Source organism: Pollicipes pollicipes, unplaced genomic scaffold (assembly GCF_011947565.3).
Source record: "Pollicipes pollicipes isolate AB1234 unplaced genomic scaffold, Ppol_2.1 Scaffold_6052;HRSCAF=7182_pilon_pilon_pilon, whole genome shotgun sequence".
In the NCBI taxonomy this organism is placed as follows: domain Eukaryota; kingdom Metazoa; phylum Arthropoda; class Thecostraca; order Pollicipedomorpha; family Pollicipedidae; genus Pollicipes; species Pollicipes pollicipes.
In genome coordinates, this window is record NW_023596805.1 from 8,985,872 (window position 1) to 9,004,469 (window position 18,598).

The 18,598-nt window shown below is 55.2% G+C and overlaps 1 protein-coding gene across 1 annotated transcript in view; it reads right to left on the reverse strand.

Annotated features, from left to right (window-relative positions):
* Positions 1-431: 431 nt before the first annotated feature.
* Positions 432-18,598, reverse strand: part of LOC119104219 (elongation of very long chain fatty acids protein 6) — a 38,020-nt gene continuing 19,853 nt past the window's right edge. The window contains exons 3-4 of the mRNA XM_037227884.1: positions 4,072-4,182; positions 432-2,717 (exon numbers count right to left, since the gene is read on the reverse strand). Coding sequence (XP_037083779.1) covers positions 2,471-2,717; positions 4,072-4,182 — 358 coding nt within the window. The 3' untranslated portion in view covers positions 432-2,470. The remainder of the gene's footprint in view (positions 2,718-4,071; positions 4,183-18,598) is intronic.

The window sequence follows — 18,598 nt, forward strand, 5'->3', positions numbered from 1 at the left end:
AGCAGTTGTCAAAGGAGGCTGGCGACTATCTATATATTGTAACTATGACAGGGACTTATACATATTTCTAAAGAATTGCGCCTCTTGTTGATGAATGCTGCAGGAACTTGCAACGTGTGGTTCCAAAAGTATTATGCCGTGTAGCCCGTAAAGCTGTCCGGATCAAGCAAAAACCATTGCATCTCATCCACCCTGAGGCCTTGCTTAGCTTATTTATACAAGAAGCAAGGCGAGACCGTTTCACGTGCCAAAAACGCTGTGGATGGACAACACTTCGGATGGGCCTTGCCCTGGATGGATTCTACGGAAAAAAACCTCTGACTCATTCGCCAGGTTTGCCACCTGCAGGTGCAGGACGGGTATTTTGTCCACTATCCGGCTCCTTCAGTCAGATTTCCTCTCGCAAACCAGGAGCAAGTAACGTGCATTACAAACTGGTTACCGTGCGGCCGCAGACACAATTTATTCACGATCATCGCAGTCCTTGCTACGCAGCGAGCTCCGACACTCCCCACCACTCACTCGCACGCTCCCGACGCAGCAACCAGAGCCGCCATCACTCACTCCCACACTCCCGACATAGCAGTCAGGGCCAGCCTCTCACTCTCGACACTCGTTCACACACCCAACAAGGGAGACAGACCGACGCCGAGATACAACTCGCAACTATCATGGGAGGAACGCTCTGCTGGTCGCACCGCGTGAAAATCCGCCATCTGCCGAGCCTCGTCCTACCACCATACGCCAATGCATCCCGCGTCACTACCAAGATCACCTGTGCAGGGGCCAGCGGTGAGACCAGCGCCATCTATTGCCCGTAGCGAGAAGCTGTCGTTCCCCGGACATGCGCCAGGGCACGCGGCCCCATCCGTCCGGCAGAGCAGTGCGCGTCTCCGTGAATTTCCATGCACACGTCGACGCCGACAATTTCCGCGCGGCCTTACATGAACTGATTAACAGTGCGTAGCTCCTACACCTAGCACCAAGTGGCAAGCGGACGAGCGGCAACACGAGGGTTGTTCGGCAAGATCGTGCACGACACGGGGACCGCGACAGATCGGGGCGTCGGAGGGGCCGTGGCAGTTCGAACCGCGTGCATCACAGACAGGCCTAATCAGGACCGACGGCGCCCGCAACACCTAACCCGCATGCGATAAGGCCTAACAGCGGATACGCCGACGAGCCGTCCCTTCCTAACGGGTCGACACAGAAGAGTCCCGCGGGGGCGCCAGCCGCGCCCTCCCGCGCCGCCTGCGCGGAACCCGGGCGCCAGTCGGCGCCTCCGCCCATGTGCGTCTGAGTCATTCCGCGCCCGGAGCCCGCGGAGTGTGCGCGACGAGTGGAGCCGGGCGCGACGGTGGCGGAGCGTCGGTCCGCTCCGGTGGAAGCGCCACGAGAAGCGCAGCGTTTGGTGACTTCCCAGCGAGAGAAACCTGCGTCCGGCAGGTGCGGGCTTCCGGCTTAACAAGCAGTCTCCTTCTGCTGGGGCTGATCGGAGCTCTTGGGATAGCCGTGCAGTTACGGTCTGAGTAAATGATCACAACGAGGGAGATCCTAACAACGGAACGTTTGCTTATGACGGAATGCGCTGAAAGGAATGACAGATATCCTCAAGATTGGAACAACAGATGCAAACAAGTTAAAGCTTACATGTTTCCAAACATCTAACAAGAGAACAGCCCATCAGTGACGTTTGCAGACGTCACGCCCATCAAATCCATCTCACGGTATCTGTAACTTTGAAGCTCAGAGTCAAGACAATGCGGCATGGAGTATGACGTGGAAAATGATGCAGCTTGTGGAAACAAATGAACCATATTAGCACAGCCATCTACCCTCTTTGTATCTTACTGGCCTCATGGCATTGGATACATTTGAAACCACCATATTATTTCTGGCTGCTCAATACTGTGGGTTGCCAATACTGTACAGTTTGCAAATATAATCTTGAGTCTTGCTGTGTTGAAGATGCCGACTTCGAAACGAACCTTAAAAAAGAAAACTTTAGACGGAAACCGTTTGCGGAAATTTTGATGTTCTTGAAAGATTGTGCGGAAAGTTGTCAAAAATACATGAATATTATACCATATTGCAAAACGTGGAATACCTTTCCCATGAAATCTGTTGAAGCAGTCTAAGCGCAACCAATGAACGGAAAATATGCCTGACATCACTTACAACATCTGAAGTAAAGCACACAAAGGACCACTGCAGTGCGCAAAACGCTCCCGAATTTCGGGAAAGCAACACAAATGGGTGTTAAAACCAAACAAGAAGCGGACTCCCGTTGGTTATCCCGCTCGTGAAAACCTAACAGCTCGTCTAAAGTGCAACGGATAGACGCCTCAGGCGACCCAAAGCACGGGTGCCGCTGGCAGGGACCGCAAGTTGGACAAGCCGGTCCGTCCATAGCCATCATCGATGCCAAGCGCCCAGCGACTGTCGCAATGTCATCTAGCGGCCGCCGCCATCACTCGACCTTCTTGACGGCGCCGTTGGTGACGCTGCGGTCGGGCTTCTTGGCCAGGTAGGCCTTGTGGAAGAAGTGCGCGAACAGTGCGAAGTAGCTGAAATACATGACGAGCGAGAGATTGATGTTGAGGTAGGAGACGTCACACTCGCCGCCGCTGGTCTTGACGTGGTAGGCGTAGAAGTTGATGAGGCAGCCGACGATCATCTGAGCCAGTTGGCAGGTGGTGATGGTGACGGAGATCCACCTGCGCAGCAGATGCGGAAGGCTGTCAGGTTTTGTCATTTTTGAGGCGTTTTGTGAGCGCAGCAGCTACTGGGCTATTTCGCGCTCGAACCTATTACTTCCTGAGCGTTATACTGCTAAAAAGAAGAGTACATGACCCGAAGGCCGGTAGCGCCCAGAAAGTTCAGCAATTTATACGGTTCTATCGCAGGACGTTTTCCGATAAATGACGCCAGTGGCCTCAGGCCACCGAAGAACTTCCCCCTCTCGGCAGACAGCTGTCGACAGTCGACAAGACATACTGACAGTCAGCAGTTCGCCGCATTTGCCGCATGAGGGGACTGTTGGGCGTTGTTTAATCGAAATATGTGCGTGCTGTACACACGGCCAATGCGTGAGCTGCTTAGAACAGGGCTGGCGCAGTTATGACGAACCTTCGTATTAAGACACCACAAAAACCGCTGTCGCACAGGCGAAGTTTCTTTTCTTCTTACGACACCTCTTTAGGCGTTTTTTCCATACTATATCGAGGACTGAAATTAAGCGGACTCACCTTTGCATCAATGTATAAAGGGATCACATGGGTCTTTTGCGACGGAAACTATCTTGTTATAGTCGCACTTCCCTCGTCCAATAAAGACACCGACAAAATATATCTGTGTGGTGTGTGTGTACGTGTGGCACGTGTGTGGGTGGTGTGGTAGGTGTGTGTGTGGTGTGTGTGTGTGTGTGTGTGTTGTGTGTGTGTGTGTGTGTGTGTGTGTGTGTGTGTGTGTGTGGTGTGTGTGTGTGTGTGTGGTGTGTGTGTGTGTGTGTGTGTGTGTGTGTGTGTGTGTGTGTGATGTGTGTGTGTGTGTGTGTGTGTGTGTGTGTGTGTGTGTGTGTGTGTGTGTGTGTGTGTGTGTGTGTGTGTGTGTGTGTGTGTGTGGTGTGTGTGTGTGTGTGTGTGTGTGTGTGTGTGTGTGTGTGTGTGTGTGTGTGTGTGTGTGTGTGTGTGTGTGTGTGTGTGTGTGTGTGGTGTGGGTGTGTGTGGGTGTGTGGTGTGTGGTGTGTGGGGTGGGGTGTGGGTGGTGGTGGGTGGTGTGGGTGGGTGTGGGTGGGTGTGGGTGGGTGTGGGTGGGGGGTGTGGGTGGGGGTGTGTGGTTGGGGGTGTGTGGGTGGCGTGGTAGGCGTAGTGTGTGCATGCGTGGCCGCACGCGTGTGTGTGGATATGTGTGGGAGCGGGTGTCATGTCATCTCGTAGCATTCGAGCACCTACAGACATGCGTGAAGAGAGACGCGGACATTTCTTCCTCCGCAGCTCCGCCCAGCCCAGCTCCGCTCGCCCTCCCTAACTACCTCCCCGTCCTCGGGCGGGTCCCCACTTCCGGTCCTACCTGGGCACGCGGTACCGCAGCGCCTTGAAGGCGTAGTAGCTGTACATCATCGAGTGGACGAAGTAGTTCATGTTGACGAACCAGCGCGCCGTGGTGATGTAGTCGGAGTAGCTGCAAGGACAGAAGGATGCAGTTAGCCACGATAGCTCGCACCCTTGAGACTCTGGGGGTGTTTGTGTTCGAGTGTTGGGGGCACTGGGGTTTCATGACGCACCCAGCTCCTTAGGCTACATGGCGTCGCCTGCCCCTCACCCGGACAGAAAGGAACCGCGGGCAACGCGAGGAACCTTAAGGCTCCTACCCCGAGGGTCGGCGCCCGAAGGTTGCTCGTAGGTTGCCACGGGACCGATAGTTTAGATATACGCGTAGTTAACACCCGTAAGTCTTTGGCCCTTCCGGTTCCGAGGAATGATCCCATTAAACCGACGTTAACACCATTGATGGCGCCATCCACTAGCCCGTAAGACGAATCAGGGTAATGGAAAATCATGGACGGAAATCGAGCCACAGGCCCGACGTGAATGAAATTTCTGCTAAAAAGCGCCGAGTTCAAAGCATAGTACATGCTTGTAGTCACATTGTTTTTGTACAATCCGCCTCTTTTTGTATAATCCGCCACCAACTTCGCTAGAGTGCTCGCTACACGAGACTTAGATCACGGTTACCAGTTTGTTCCAGTCAACCGTTCAGTACACACAAGAGCCAGGAAGACGCACCAGGGTGGCTGAAAAACCTGACGTCAGTTTATTAACCCGGCCCTGAGCCCCACCGGCGCAATGCTTGATCTCCACAAAACAGAGCTGTAGACCATCATCAAACAAGGCCGTTGTCCGTCACACAACGAAACTCAACAGTGTGTTACTAGCCAGATACCTCGCTGTAAAAACAAACAATCGTCTCTCGCATTCGTGAAAACAGGCACCGCAGACGCCACAGGAAACGTCATGTCAAGCCGAGGTCACCTCCGGGCCATAGCACATTACGTAAGCTCCGGAATTGGGGTGGGAGAGAGGGGGGGGGGAGCACCAGAGGCGCGTGGCGGACAAGCACCACGGGCAAAACCTCAGTACTGGTGATTGGATGCGCGGTTTTTGGAGATAAAAATGCGGTCTCAATTCGGGCCCTCATCTGGATTATCCACGACGCAGGACTCGCCACCACCGGACACTGACAATCAGTTGTGCATCCCACGCTGCATGGCCATCCCATGGCTGTTAAAATTTTCGACGACAGGAAAGCTCCAAAACTGTCGACGAGACTGTCTCCAAGACCTTTCTGCCCCATCAATAACCTCAGCTCCACAACATAGTGACGATGATGATTTGGGGCTTTAGGGCGCATCGACTGCTGTAGGTCATGCAGCGCCCATAACTATCAATTAATGCAGAGCCGCCAATCAGAAAAGTGCATCAATCAGGTCACCCTATAAAGCCTTGATGATCAGGCCTGGTGACGTGATGAAACGATTGCTGGGAAATCTATAGCGCGAAGAAACTGGAGCACTCTACCAAACTCGACGGCGTTCGAAGAATCCCCTAAAAAGTCACATAGCGTGCGACTCTGGACGTGGTGTCCGAAAAACTGCGCTCTCGTTGCAGTAAGGTGGCGGCAAGCGACCAGTACGTGATGCACGGTCAGCGGGTCAGAGCATCGACTGCAGCATGGCCTGTCGCCAGCCAATAGCAGGTGACGGTGCGTAGCACATGTGACCTATGCGTGACCGGCAAAGGGCAACTTCTTCCACCCTATTGTCCCAAAAGCACGACTGCCACAGTCCAATACGGGGTTTCACCGACTGCAGCTTGTTGACACTCAGCGAGTTCCAGCGGAACTGCCATCTCTTCTGCATAAACAACGACACTGCGGGGTACATGTCTTGAGCTGGTAGTTGTGTTATAGGAATTCTAGTCCCTGTCGTAGCGCGCTTTGCTGCCGCGTCAGCAAGATCGTTTCCGCATATCCCCACGTGACTTGGGATCCAGCACAGAACGATCGTTTTTCCTGCTCGATCCAGTGAGCTAAGGCGCGATTGAATGTCCTGGACCAGTGGATTCGACGGGGAGAAGCCGCCAACAGCCAGGAGGCTGCTCAAGGAGTCGGAAAGAAATTAAATGCAAATTGCTATCGTCCACTTCAATAAAACAGAGAGCTTTGCTGATGGCTATAAGCTCGGAGGTGAAGACCGACGCATGTGAAGGCAGCGCGAAGGACCGTGTTGTGGATCCACACACAAAAGCGCACCCTACACCTGCGTCCGTCTTTGAATCATCCGCATAAGTCGTCATGTACCCGTCGAAAGATGCAGCTCCACAACATAAAAACCCATTCCAATCCAAGTACCTGGTAATCCCCGCGGCACCCACGACCGCTGGGCCTGCACCGGACCCTGGAAAGGCATCACTGGACAACCGACGCGGTCCTGTCCGTTTGAACGTTGTTACCAAGCGCCGATCAACGCGTTGGCCAGCCGCCTTGCGAAGCGCGCGCGTTGCTATGGCGACGGGACTCGCACTCCTCCCCCTACCACGTGCGTCGCAGCACGCGCCATCCCTGACCTTTCGTCATGGTCGGCGGTACGGTCCCCAACGGAGCGTCCCAAACAGATAAAGCGCAGACGCCCGTTCGGAGCACGTGCCGGCGAAAGGCGGGTGACGGCGGCACCTCGCCGACTGTGCAAGCGGGGGCGTCCAACGCGGCGTCGAAGGGCTCAACCCGTCAGCCTGATATCTTCATCGCTGACTGCAGAAAAAGACGGCGGCTGCGGGAGTCTATCGGACAACTGAAACTAGAGACCATGATGACGTGGTCACGGCAACACCCACGTCCGCAGGAGAGATCATCCAGCTCCGAGAGCAGGGAAGATCATCCAGGTCCGAGACCACACGGGAGATCATCCAGCTCCCGAGACCACACGGGAGATCACCCAGCTCCCGAGATCAGAGCGGCATCGACGCCCTGGAAACCATCGGCCGCCTAGCATGAGTGTTAACCAGACTAGCCCCGACCTGTGAAGCTCGGGCCAATTGCGCGGCCGAACCGAATAACCAAGGCGACGCCGGTCATTGGTTGATTGTTTGGCGTTCCGGGACTCGCCAGAACCACAGTCCGCTTTCTGGGTGATTCGTCTCGATTGACGATAACGTCTGGCGAAGCCCTGGCGACCGTCATCAATTTGCACGCCTCATTACGCAGGAATGCATCATCATTATGCAACACATTACCGCCTCCGATCGCCGGACGGATCGCCTGTCGCCATCCCACGACACCGCTGCGAAAGCGTCACGTGATGCCCTGCTGACCGCACGCCTGGCGACCGGAGCGAGTCATGTGACATCGGCCCTCGGTCCCCCGGCCGTGTGTCTGCCTGGACAACTGCGTAGTGCCGGCGGATTCGCGAGCCGCGTGCCACATGCACAGTCCGGCCGTGCCACATGCACGGTCCGGCCGTGCCACGTGCACAGTCTGGCCGTGCCACATGCACGGTCCGGCCGTGCCACGTGCACAGTCTGGCCGTGCATGGGTCGATCACGTGCGCACCGAGCCAGGAAGAAGTGGGTCTGATTGGTGCAATCCGTGTTTGCGCTGAAATATGGTGCTCGCTGCAAACACAGACGTCTTTTGAACGAGACCAAAGTTCACTCGCGATAAACGACCTGCTGGCTTGCACGTGGCAACTGCTGACAACGGACTTGAATGATTACGTCGAAATCGTTGAAATGAAAGCACTACGTAATGAATGGTGACATTTCAAATAGCCGAGCAAAAACGACGGCAAATGTTTTAAGATGACCATCGACGCAATCATGATGCGAGCGAGCACCAAAAAAACATAATTGCTCGGCTAAGAAATCGATAGAAAAAACACAAGCTTTCGGAACGACAGATGGATCAGCGCCATTAATTCCGAACGCTTTCATCCTTACAGCGAACCTAATCAAGCGCACGTCACTATGGATCGAAGGGAGCCGCGGCAGGACGGGCAAACACTAAATAACTAAACGGGTGTGTGGGTTCCGAGCCTTTCACAATGCACCCGGTTCTCGTCACCAAATCCAATGGAACGGGTCGTTCCAAGCATCTGTTATAGATGGAGCTTCCAGGGAACAGTCCTTAACAATGAAACCAGCGCCGCCCGCGAGCTCCTACGGCTTTGTCGGGGCGTTGTGCCGCGTTTGTTTATGATATATGCCAGACCCCATGGAGTTAATGCGCCGGTCTGGGTTAATAAAACAGGAACAAAACACATCATCAAAAGGTCGGGTGGCGCCGTGAGCCACCGCTTACATGAAGCAAAGCTGCCGACTTGCGCACAACAAAGCCCGCTGCAGGACCGGCCATTTCAGTGCAGCCAGTGGGTGGCGTGGCCGAAAGCTACAGGACATGCTGGGTTGTACCGAAAACTGACTTGGCCCCAGCACCAACCAATTCTGCTTCCATAATGACTTAAAAGTAATAAGAAATAGCCAAAACTAAAGCCAAATATCCCTAAATAGCCCAAATTAAAGCAATAAGAAATAGCGTCTCTCACTTACACCACCCGTCCGCACTAAACGATACTGACTGTAAATAACGCTGACTCAACGACACAAACTGTAAACGACGCTGACCGACCAACACAAACTGTAAACGATACTGCAGCTGGGGTAAAACAGTCATCCATCAATTTGACGGATCGATTATTTGAAGCCTTCCGACGAGTCGATTGCTGGGATCATATTGCACTACGCCAGCGATCAGCCTAAGTCGCATACAGTGCTTCACGAACACATCACACCATACACCACCATCACAATATCTCCAGACGCCACCGGCCACGCCGAAAACACTGGACCCGGGAAAAGTTTAACCACGTCAGATCCTGCCTGCGACGTCCAGCTTTGCGGCATAACCACCGCCTACCTGAACGTCTCCTTCGCATTATGAACGTTTCCATAGTGTCGTTCGGTGCATTACGAGCATCCACCACGACCGAACAGCAGCCGAGACCCCCCGCGGGGAGAGCCTTGCAGTGACGGCGGCGGGGTTTCACGCGTCGCTGACCCAGCGCCACGCGGCGCCCACGCAGCGCCTGGTCACGCAGACGGCCGCACCCCGTCCTCACGGCCGGCGAGACGGCGCCAATGACCTCCGTCTGCTGCCTGGGCAGCGCCCGACAAGCGCCTAGCAACACTGCAGGCGGCGGAGGCGGGCCCAGTCAGCCAATACTGGGGACCCATCCGATTTCAGCGGCGAAGATAGGAAAGTTGTGCGACCGAAGCACGGCCGTCCATGCTGGTAAAGGGATGCACGGTCACAATCGGAATGCCGCTCTTACCCGGTGGTGAACACCCCCAACTTCTCTCGCCGTGTAATCCGGCACCTTTCTGAAAGCGGATCTGGGCCCGCCTCTGCCACGCCCTCCGCGGCTTCAGAGGACCGACCGCGTCCGGCCCCACCACACCACCCAGCATTCTCCTCTGAAACCGCCCCCGGCCCGGCGCTCCGCCCCACCGGCTACCGAGCCTGGACGCGCCTCTGTCATCCCATAGCGGTCGGTGGGTATTAGCACCAGGGCGCCCGACGACACGGAGCGAATGCCGACGAGCTCGAGGACACCGGCGTACGCCGCCGCACGCGCCAGCCGGAGGGTAAAACATCCCCGCACGTCTTCAAGGCGGAGCCAGAAAAAACCTTCAGTAAATCAGGGGCGTACGCACATAGTACCGCCGGAGGCACATACTCCCTTCCCCCTCTGTAAAGCTACGTGTGCCGTCAAGCTCCAACACAATGTCCACGGGCTAATAAAGCAAGCATCGAGATGGGAAAACTTCCCCACGCGCTTTCCCTCGGAAACGCACTGCTCCCGGGCACGTCGGAAAACACAGTGAGCATCCGGGGGTCTGAGGAACCATAAATTCCAGGTTACTCAACCACATCACGCTGGGACGTACCTTCTGGAGACCCCAAAAATAGATTACGGGGACTTTGAGCATTGGGACCCGCTTTTCCACTAGGATGCCCAGCATTACACCCGAGTCTGGGGTCGCTTGAGCATGAACACATTGCTTACAAAACTCTGCATCCACAAAATCCTGCAAATCCTGCTCACAGGCACACTGTGAAACTTTGACACGCGCTCGGGTGGGGAGGGGGTCAAATTGACCCCCCGAAGGTTTTTCCAGAATGGTTTTCGAACGGCGCGGCGTAGCCACATCCAATTTTGCATAGCTGTAGACAACTGAACAGCGAATCGTTTTACATAAAACAATTAGATGTACCTTGTAACGTTGCTGATCTACGGCAGGTCAAAGTCACGCCATGGTTTCAGCGAAGGTAATTTCTAGGGAGTCGTCCAATTTGATGCAATAACAGAGTGTTTGACGAAGCCATGCAACTCTGAGATGCTTTCTTAGGCGCCACAAATACTGAATGAGCAAATGACGTTGACCTAAGGTCAGACATGAAGGTCAGACCAAGATTAAGACCGACCTGATTTATTTCTCTAGGGTTTGCCGTATGGGATAGTTTGTGGTGCTCATTTCGAATTTATTGACAGCAGGAACCGCATTATACATCTCCCATTGACTTCTTGGAGGTCAGAACAGGTCATTGACCTAAGATGACTCAGGTCGACATTTTGTCTTAGGAACATACTGCCTAGCGTAATCTTTGTCACCTACTCAAATGCAAAATTCAGAGCAGTCTTGTATTATTTTGGTCACCATGACCTTAAAAAGGCAAACAAGGTCACTGCCCTCAAATGGGCTTGTGACCTTTTGCTTAGAAACAGTTGCCTGGGTTCTGGGGGCACTTTAAAGACCAACCTGGAAGTGACCTAGGAAGCTCAAAATTTGACCTAAGTGAGTTCACATACAGGCCGACACCCTGTAAATTTGGTGTCTCTAGCATTCCCAGCCCCCGAGATCTCAGAGGGGGTCAAATTGACCCCCCAACCGAGCGAAGGGTATCTAGCCGGCCACCCGGGCGCGTGTCAACAAAAACAAGCCAGACGGCAGAATCGACGAACCCGGAGTGTGAAAATTTGCAAATATGTATATGTATATATATATATATATATATATATATATATATATATATATATATATATCTGGGCTGAAACCGAGACCTGGGATCTTCACCAAATGATTGCAAGACGTTTCAAAGCGATGACCAGCCAACCGACCTCAATGGCTCAAGGAATTAATTAGCACGCGATAGATGGTGCAAGGCCTATGCACCTGCATTAAACCGCACAATGACACTTAACATTGTACTGAATGGGACAACTGTGCGGTTGCATTCAGTTCAGGGTCTGTCCCCGCCCGTTCACATAACCGCGGGAACGCCGCACAACCCAATGGTGCCATTCCAATTTCAACTTCATACCAGATTTTCAGCTCGAATGGCCACATGCTATCAAACCAGCCATAGTCACGAGCGTAATAAAATCATGCTTACAACATTCCCGTGCCTCAGCTCGCGTGCACTTTGACGTGCGGAGTATTCACTGATTGTTGACACTAGTTACGTGATAATATATGGCAGCAGCAACGTTCAATAGCCAAGCCGCCAAGCCGCCAACCGCCACTGCTAGTCAGCAAGCGGTTGATTTAGGTACCTCGCGCAACACTGCCCAACGGTACCCCAACGTTTTTCTCGCAACTTTATAATCCCGCGGCACTTTTTTATTAAAAATGCAAAACGAATGGCACGACCACAACCCATGTGGGCTCTTCCACAAGTCTTTTCTGATTTACTTTACATAACAACTAAAATGTCACACTTTTATTTCCCCAATCATTCCCTGCGCGTCTACCCGGGGGCACAGGTGACAATTCCGGGCCGCACTGTAGTTGTTGATTGGTGTTTTCGGGCGCGTCGACTGCAGCGGTCATTTTGCGTCCAAAGGCCGCACTGTGACTCACCGCTTCTGCTGAACTGCTGACCACATGTCGGGCACGAAAGCCGGCGCCCTGAGCAACACTTTGTGGAAAACGGCGTGACCCGCCGCAATAACCACCGTGGCGCGTGGCGGCATTGTTGTGCACTGAGCCCTATCCCGCAGGTGCCCCCCCCCCCCCCCCCCCGGTGCACGGCTACACCGCGCACTACTGATGGAGCTTTGTGGCCATGGGTGTGAACCTTGTTCCTTTCAACGCTCGTTCGGGTCTGCTCCACGAACGCCACGGACACTAGACAAGAAAACAGCAAAACACCTCTGCCTTGCGGAGGTCTAATCTTCCCCCTCCCCCTCCCCTCAATTAAATCTAGAGTTCAGTTCATGTCACACGCAACATGCACATCGTCATGCGGCACACACACCACCTGCATGTGTTGTAAGCACCACACAATGCGCTTTTCGTGAGGTAAAGTGGTTGATCTGGCGCACTGCAGCGTGCATGACGAGCATGTTTGCAGCACATTCCACAAAATTACCATTGCGGCCCAAATAGCGCCACTTTCATCACAATGGCTGATTTTTTCGCTCCTCTGCACTTACCAGGCCCAAACTCTTCACCGCACGACGACGGATTAAACTGGCCTTTGCACGCTGGCCTTAGCCTACCGATCCTGCCGCCGTGCAGAAATCACGTCAATACACCCGCTGCCTTTCCACGACCATCTTCGACGGGACCTTTGTACATATTTCATGGCCGATCGAAAGTCGCGGGGGGCCATGGGTGTGCGACTGTCTCCTTAGGCAAGTCATAACATCAACAATGACCTGCGTGATACCCCAGGTAATGACGCAACCCGCCACCCTGCGCGTCGTCAACAAACGCCAGGGCGTTCTCAATCTCTCCTCTTCTGCGTCTCAAGCTCAGGTGGCAGCTGGGAAATCCCCAGTGACCGCCACGCAGTCATTTCAAATGCGCAGAGGTCACAGAGGGCACGCAAACAGCGCGCTCACAATACTGCGCTAGATATACCGACAACACTGGCGAAAAAGCCTGGCTGCAGCCAGCGCAGACTTCGCCCGCAGAAGTCATCTGAAGTCTCCGGCATTCCAGAGGCAGCCACGCATCCACATGTTATTTGGTGGAAAATGAAGGCACGTGACGCCTTGTGCGCCGCAGCTTATTGCGCGCAAAAGCCATCTGAGGACTCCGGCATTCAGGAGCCCGACGCACATCCACACGTGCATTCCGTGGAAAATGGAGGCGCGTGACAGCTCGCATGCCGCAGCCTTCTGTGCCGGAGCAGCACAAGTCCGCCGGTGCAATGGAAACCGACGCGTTATTGCCAAGTCTCTTATGAGCCCGGCTTTTCAACACGGTCATACCTCGCCGCTGACGCCAGCGCCCAGAATGTCGGCTTCAGAGCAGCGCGTTGGTGCAACATCGTGACACCACGACCGCGCACAGTTCTGAGTCACGCTATATAGCATGCCAAGCGCAACCGATGCGACACAAACTAGCCCGTAACCCTCCTCACGTTGCATAAATTTATGCCCGCGGTCGCATACCGCTGCTCGAAATCCATAACGGATCCAGGGGGAGGGGCGAAAGGGCCATGCCCCTCTCCCAAAGTTTCTGAAATTAGAATGCTATGATTTCTCCACTCCCAAACCGCCGGATGCATGATGCTATGTGCGTACAACGCCATATTTTCAGCAATTAATTGCGTAGTTTTCTCGTTTCGCTTTTGTTGGGGCGGTCAATCGTCGTACATTTTCATTTTTGCGAAGAAAAAAAGGTCTAATCCACCGCGCCGTGAGAGCGCATTCTACCTCGCGGAGGAGAACGTTGCCATGACAAACAACATGAGTGAAATCACAGCTAAGTATACATGGTATGAACAAACCCAGCGCGCTATAAGGAGTGAGAAGCGGATGCGTGGGGATGCGCACTACGAGATGGCTGGGCCAAGGGCGTCGTAGGGAGTCGAGATTCACACCCCTCTCCTGTTTGACATAATTGTGATGAGATAAAACTTTATATAAAACTATACATAATTTTATATGAAAACTGCTCATTGATATAAAGGACGTAGAAAGATGTTTAACATGTTAATGCCATTGACAAATGGAAGCAGCAAAGGTACAGGCTGATTAATTTCTAATGTTTTTTTCGGCTCAATCGGACTGCACTTTCTTGCCGTGACGGCCAAACCTTTAGGGTGAATATGTCACTATTTCAGCTTAAAAAAGCTACATAACATTGCGATTACATTGCGCCGGCGCCACATGGTGAAATATTGGAGCTTTCATAAGATCGGGACAGTCTGCGATCGCTGTGCCTTTTTCTGTCGCCGCCGTTTTCTTTTTTTCTTTTCCGCCCCTGCGGCAAACTGTACGCAGAACTCGACGAAATTCACCACACGGTCGTTAGCGCGCTACGTCGCCTGGTCCAGTGGCCCGTTTCGTCTCCCTCCCGCACGGAACTCACTAAGCGCGACCCTGAGACTTCCATCTCGCCGGCCGAGCCCGCGTCCCGCAGACTGCGCGCCGCAGTGTCGCAACTCCCGCGTCACGAGCGGCGCCAGTGCCGTCGACTGTTGACCCAGGGTACCGCTGCGAGGTCACCGCCCACAGGGCCTGAGGCCCGGGAGGAATCTTCGCTGCGTCGCAGGGCACGCCACATGGCGTCAAAAGAACGGCTCTCCGAATGTTTCAGAAGCCGCCAACGGAAACCAGCGCTGAGCCGCGACGCGAAAAAGCCAGCCGTCCTGGGTCGTCCTGGACGAAAGAGGATTCCCGCCACAAAAAACTGTCACGCTGACCTCGAGGCAAAAGGCACGGCAGCCGACGGACATCACCCAACCCGCAGTGTCACCACGCACCAGTACGTACGTGCGTCCAGAGCGCCCGACCGTTCTCGTTCACACCGCTCCCCGACGCCCGCCTCCCACCACCATACGTCACATCACAAGGCGCAGCACGTCCACGTTCGCGTCCACGTCCGCCCGCCGACGGCTGACCGATGGTGACGTATCACGAGCCCTCCTCCCCTTCCCGCCCGCGTCGCGCCAAGCCCGACACCGTCCACCGGCAAAGCGGCAGACAACACGCAGGGCAGCGGGGAGGAGTCCGTAAAAGTGGGCGGAAGAGTCCTTCCGGATGACAATTATTTCGATGCACCGTCATGGGACTAATGTGGTGTCTATTTTATCACGGAAAGTAGGTGGGCCATTGCTCAGTTCCATTCCCATTCGGCACGTAGCTAAAGGACGGCGAAGGTACAGGGTCATGACTCTCTCGAGCCAAGAGGTTTGCACACGTTACTGCGCGATTTAACATGAATTGGGTTCAAATTCGCAGGGATTCAGACCGGAGGCAACATCTTTTTTTAAGGGAGGGGTCCGGACGTCTGTGAGCACACATCACACCGAATTTTAATTTTCTAAGGGGAGCATTCTATGGCAATAAACAAAAACAAAATCCGGGCGTAAGAGGGAGGGAAGGGGAAGACGACCGTTCCATTCGCTGCGCCTCCGGTTTGGACAAAATTTAACATTTAGCTCTTCGAGGAAAATTCCGGTCATATGCCTGCCTACCCTGGCTCTCACGTTGATGCGCACAATAGATAAGGACGGGGCAAATGTGGACGTTATTTACGGCGAATGAGGGGCAAAACTTAACATTATCAAAGATATCTCCTCCCCCCCCCCCCCCGTCTTCAGCTAGACCAAACTCCAGAACTAGCATCTTGTAAAAAAAATCACGACGCACGCTCCCCCCCCCCCCGATTCTCGGCGCTGGCGTCGCCTCTGGCGCTGCGGATGTTCGGCACGTGGCTATGTAGTGAGTCCGGTCACGTCCGGGCCTGCCGCCGCACCCGCCCACCGGCACCGGGGAGGCCGCGGCACCCGCCCGCCGGCACCGGGGAGGCCGCCGCACCCGCCCACCGGCACCGGGGAGGCCGCAGCACCCGCCCACCGGCACCGGGGAGGCCGCGGCACCCGCCCACTGGCACCGGGGAGGCCGCGGCACCCGCCCACCGGCACGGCCCGGCAGACAGCACCCGCGCAGTCTCGGGACGGGCCCGAAGCGAAATGCGACCTGACTGGGGCGGCTGCAGTGGGACTGGGGGTGGGGGGATGGGCTACACTGGGACTGGGGCGGCTGCAGTGAGACCAGGGCGTGCTGGAAGGGGACTGGGGCGGTTGCGGTCAAGCGGGTCGGCCGGGGCGAACCATCGGGTAGCATCAAACGGATGCGGCGGCTGCGCAGCGCAAAGCGACAGACACCTCGCCTTCGTGACGTCATCAGAGCTTTACGGCGAGGCCATCGTGCGGGAATCGAAGGTGTGACCAAATATAACGCACCTGGAGGTCGGAACGACCGACGACTAGGAATGGAATGGTGATGTTATCTTTCCCAGCTGCCATGAGGGACGTGGGAACTGACGCCAAAAAACCACAGACCATACAGTACTTCTAGAGTTTTACGTTTTGTGCAGCGCCCGCTTGACTTCTCCGAACGCTTCGTGGAAACGCACAGAGAAAACGACAGGTTAGATGATGCATGGCACGTTTCACAACGGCACAAGCAACATCCATAATGGGCGGCAACGCACCCTGCGTTTCTCATAAGCGAGATTACAGCGCAGACCGCTTCTGTGACTGCATCCACCACCAAAATACCGCTCTACGCCCCGCTCCGGGGCACCAGAGCAGCACGGGATCTCTGTGCCCCTCGCTCCGCCGCACCCACAAGACGCAACATCAGCCCCCGTCACGCTCGCGCGGCGGAGCAAGGACGAACTGACGAGCCGGAGAGACGCAGCCCGCGCCGCAAACGTCGACAAAACACCAGCGACAATCGCCGGCCGTTCGCGCTTTTCACCTGCCGCCGGCCACGCAATAACCCGCTTGCATAACGACGCCGCGTCCGTAAACAGTATTTGGAGAGCCGCCGCGGCGACCGGTGATTGGCTGTCGGGGTTTTCCAAACAGCGGATGGCCACGGCGATTGCTGCTCGACGGCGCGCGCAAACAGACCGGGGGCGGTGAGCGCCAATCGCCCGTCGCTCGATGACAGCGTCAGGCCAAAGGAGCAATCAGCAATCGCGGTCATTACGCCGCACGCGCACGGCAGTGCAAGTTGCATAACGCGCACGCATACCACACAGGCCCCTGGGAGATTCTGATGGAAACAAATTACAGGCGCGAGGAAAAGACGCACAGTCGCGTGTGCGTCATCTTTTTCTCCCCCTCCCCCCCCCCCTCTCTCCCAGCACTCTTTCTGACTCGTCCACGCGCGTTCTCTCTTGACCCCAGAGGTAAATTAATTTTGGAGGGGCAAAGTCAAAACGCCATCGTCATTTGCATGATACGGAATATCAGACCGTATTTTGTTGTTGTTGTTTTTTGTTTTGTTTAATAATCCTTAGCGAAAAATTATCAGAATTGCAACTGCAGCATCCCCGTGCACTCAGCACCAGCGTTGGAGAAGGCATTTGAGGGTCCCTGCTGCAGTCACAGAGAAGAGGCTGGCCAGAACACCGGACCAGAATTCAAATCCCGAAAATCTACTGCCATCGTACATTAGGTTCACCACACGTCTTGGCACCTTGTCTTGCGGACTCGGCACAATCATGAAGTGTTTTCCGGAGTGATATCACCCGGTTCAAAGTCAGCCCAGCGCAACCATTTGCACAAGTGACACGATCAATTTCTGGTGTTCATGACGACTTATGTCCTCAAGTAATCCGACAGCAGTGATAGCGACGATCAGGACCACCCAAGGGCACGTCTAAGATACCGACGGGACACCGACGGGATACCAACGGGACACCGACGGATCACTGACGGGATACCGAAGGGACACCGACGGATCACCGACGGGATACCGACGAGACACCCACGGGACACCGACGGGATAGGGACGAGACACCCACGGGGCACCGACGGGACACAGACGGGATACTGACGGATCACTGACGGATACCGAAGGGACACCGACGGATCACTGACGGGATACCGAAGGGACACCGACGGATCACCGACGGGATACCGACGAGACACCCACGGGACACCGACGGGATAGGGACGAGACACCCACGGGGCACCGACGGGACACAGACGGGACACTGACGGGACACTACGCTCACGTCACGTGTTATGCACATCACAATTAGGCGTCTGGGCTTAGCAACACGCACATATTACAACACTGTTTGTGGCTGGAAGAGGGCAGTTGGCTTCCGCCAGGGAGCCCGCTGCTTGGACGGTTCCACGATGCCAAAAGCGGGACGCTGAGAACCGTGGCATCCGTGACCCTGCATGCGTCACAAAACCGCTCCTGTCAGCCGCCGCGGGACGACCACCCGGCCCCAGCTGTCCAGCCGAGCGTGACGCTCCCTGCGCACGATGCGCGTCCGGTGAAAGGATTCGTTTCTTCCGCATGCTTCACCATGGGAGCGCGCGCCGCCCCGACACGCAGGTGCGTGCGGGCGGAGCAGAGAAAGTCAAATCGCCCCGACACACCGACAAACAAGCGGCACATTTCACCGGTTCCAGCCGCCGCCGACGGCCGGTGGGTTACGCCACCCCCGCACTAACGGGCGACAGCGTCATCAACCGCCCCCCCCCCCCCCCCACTCCC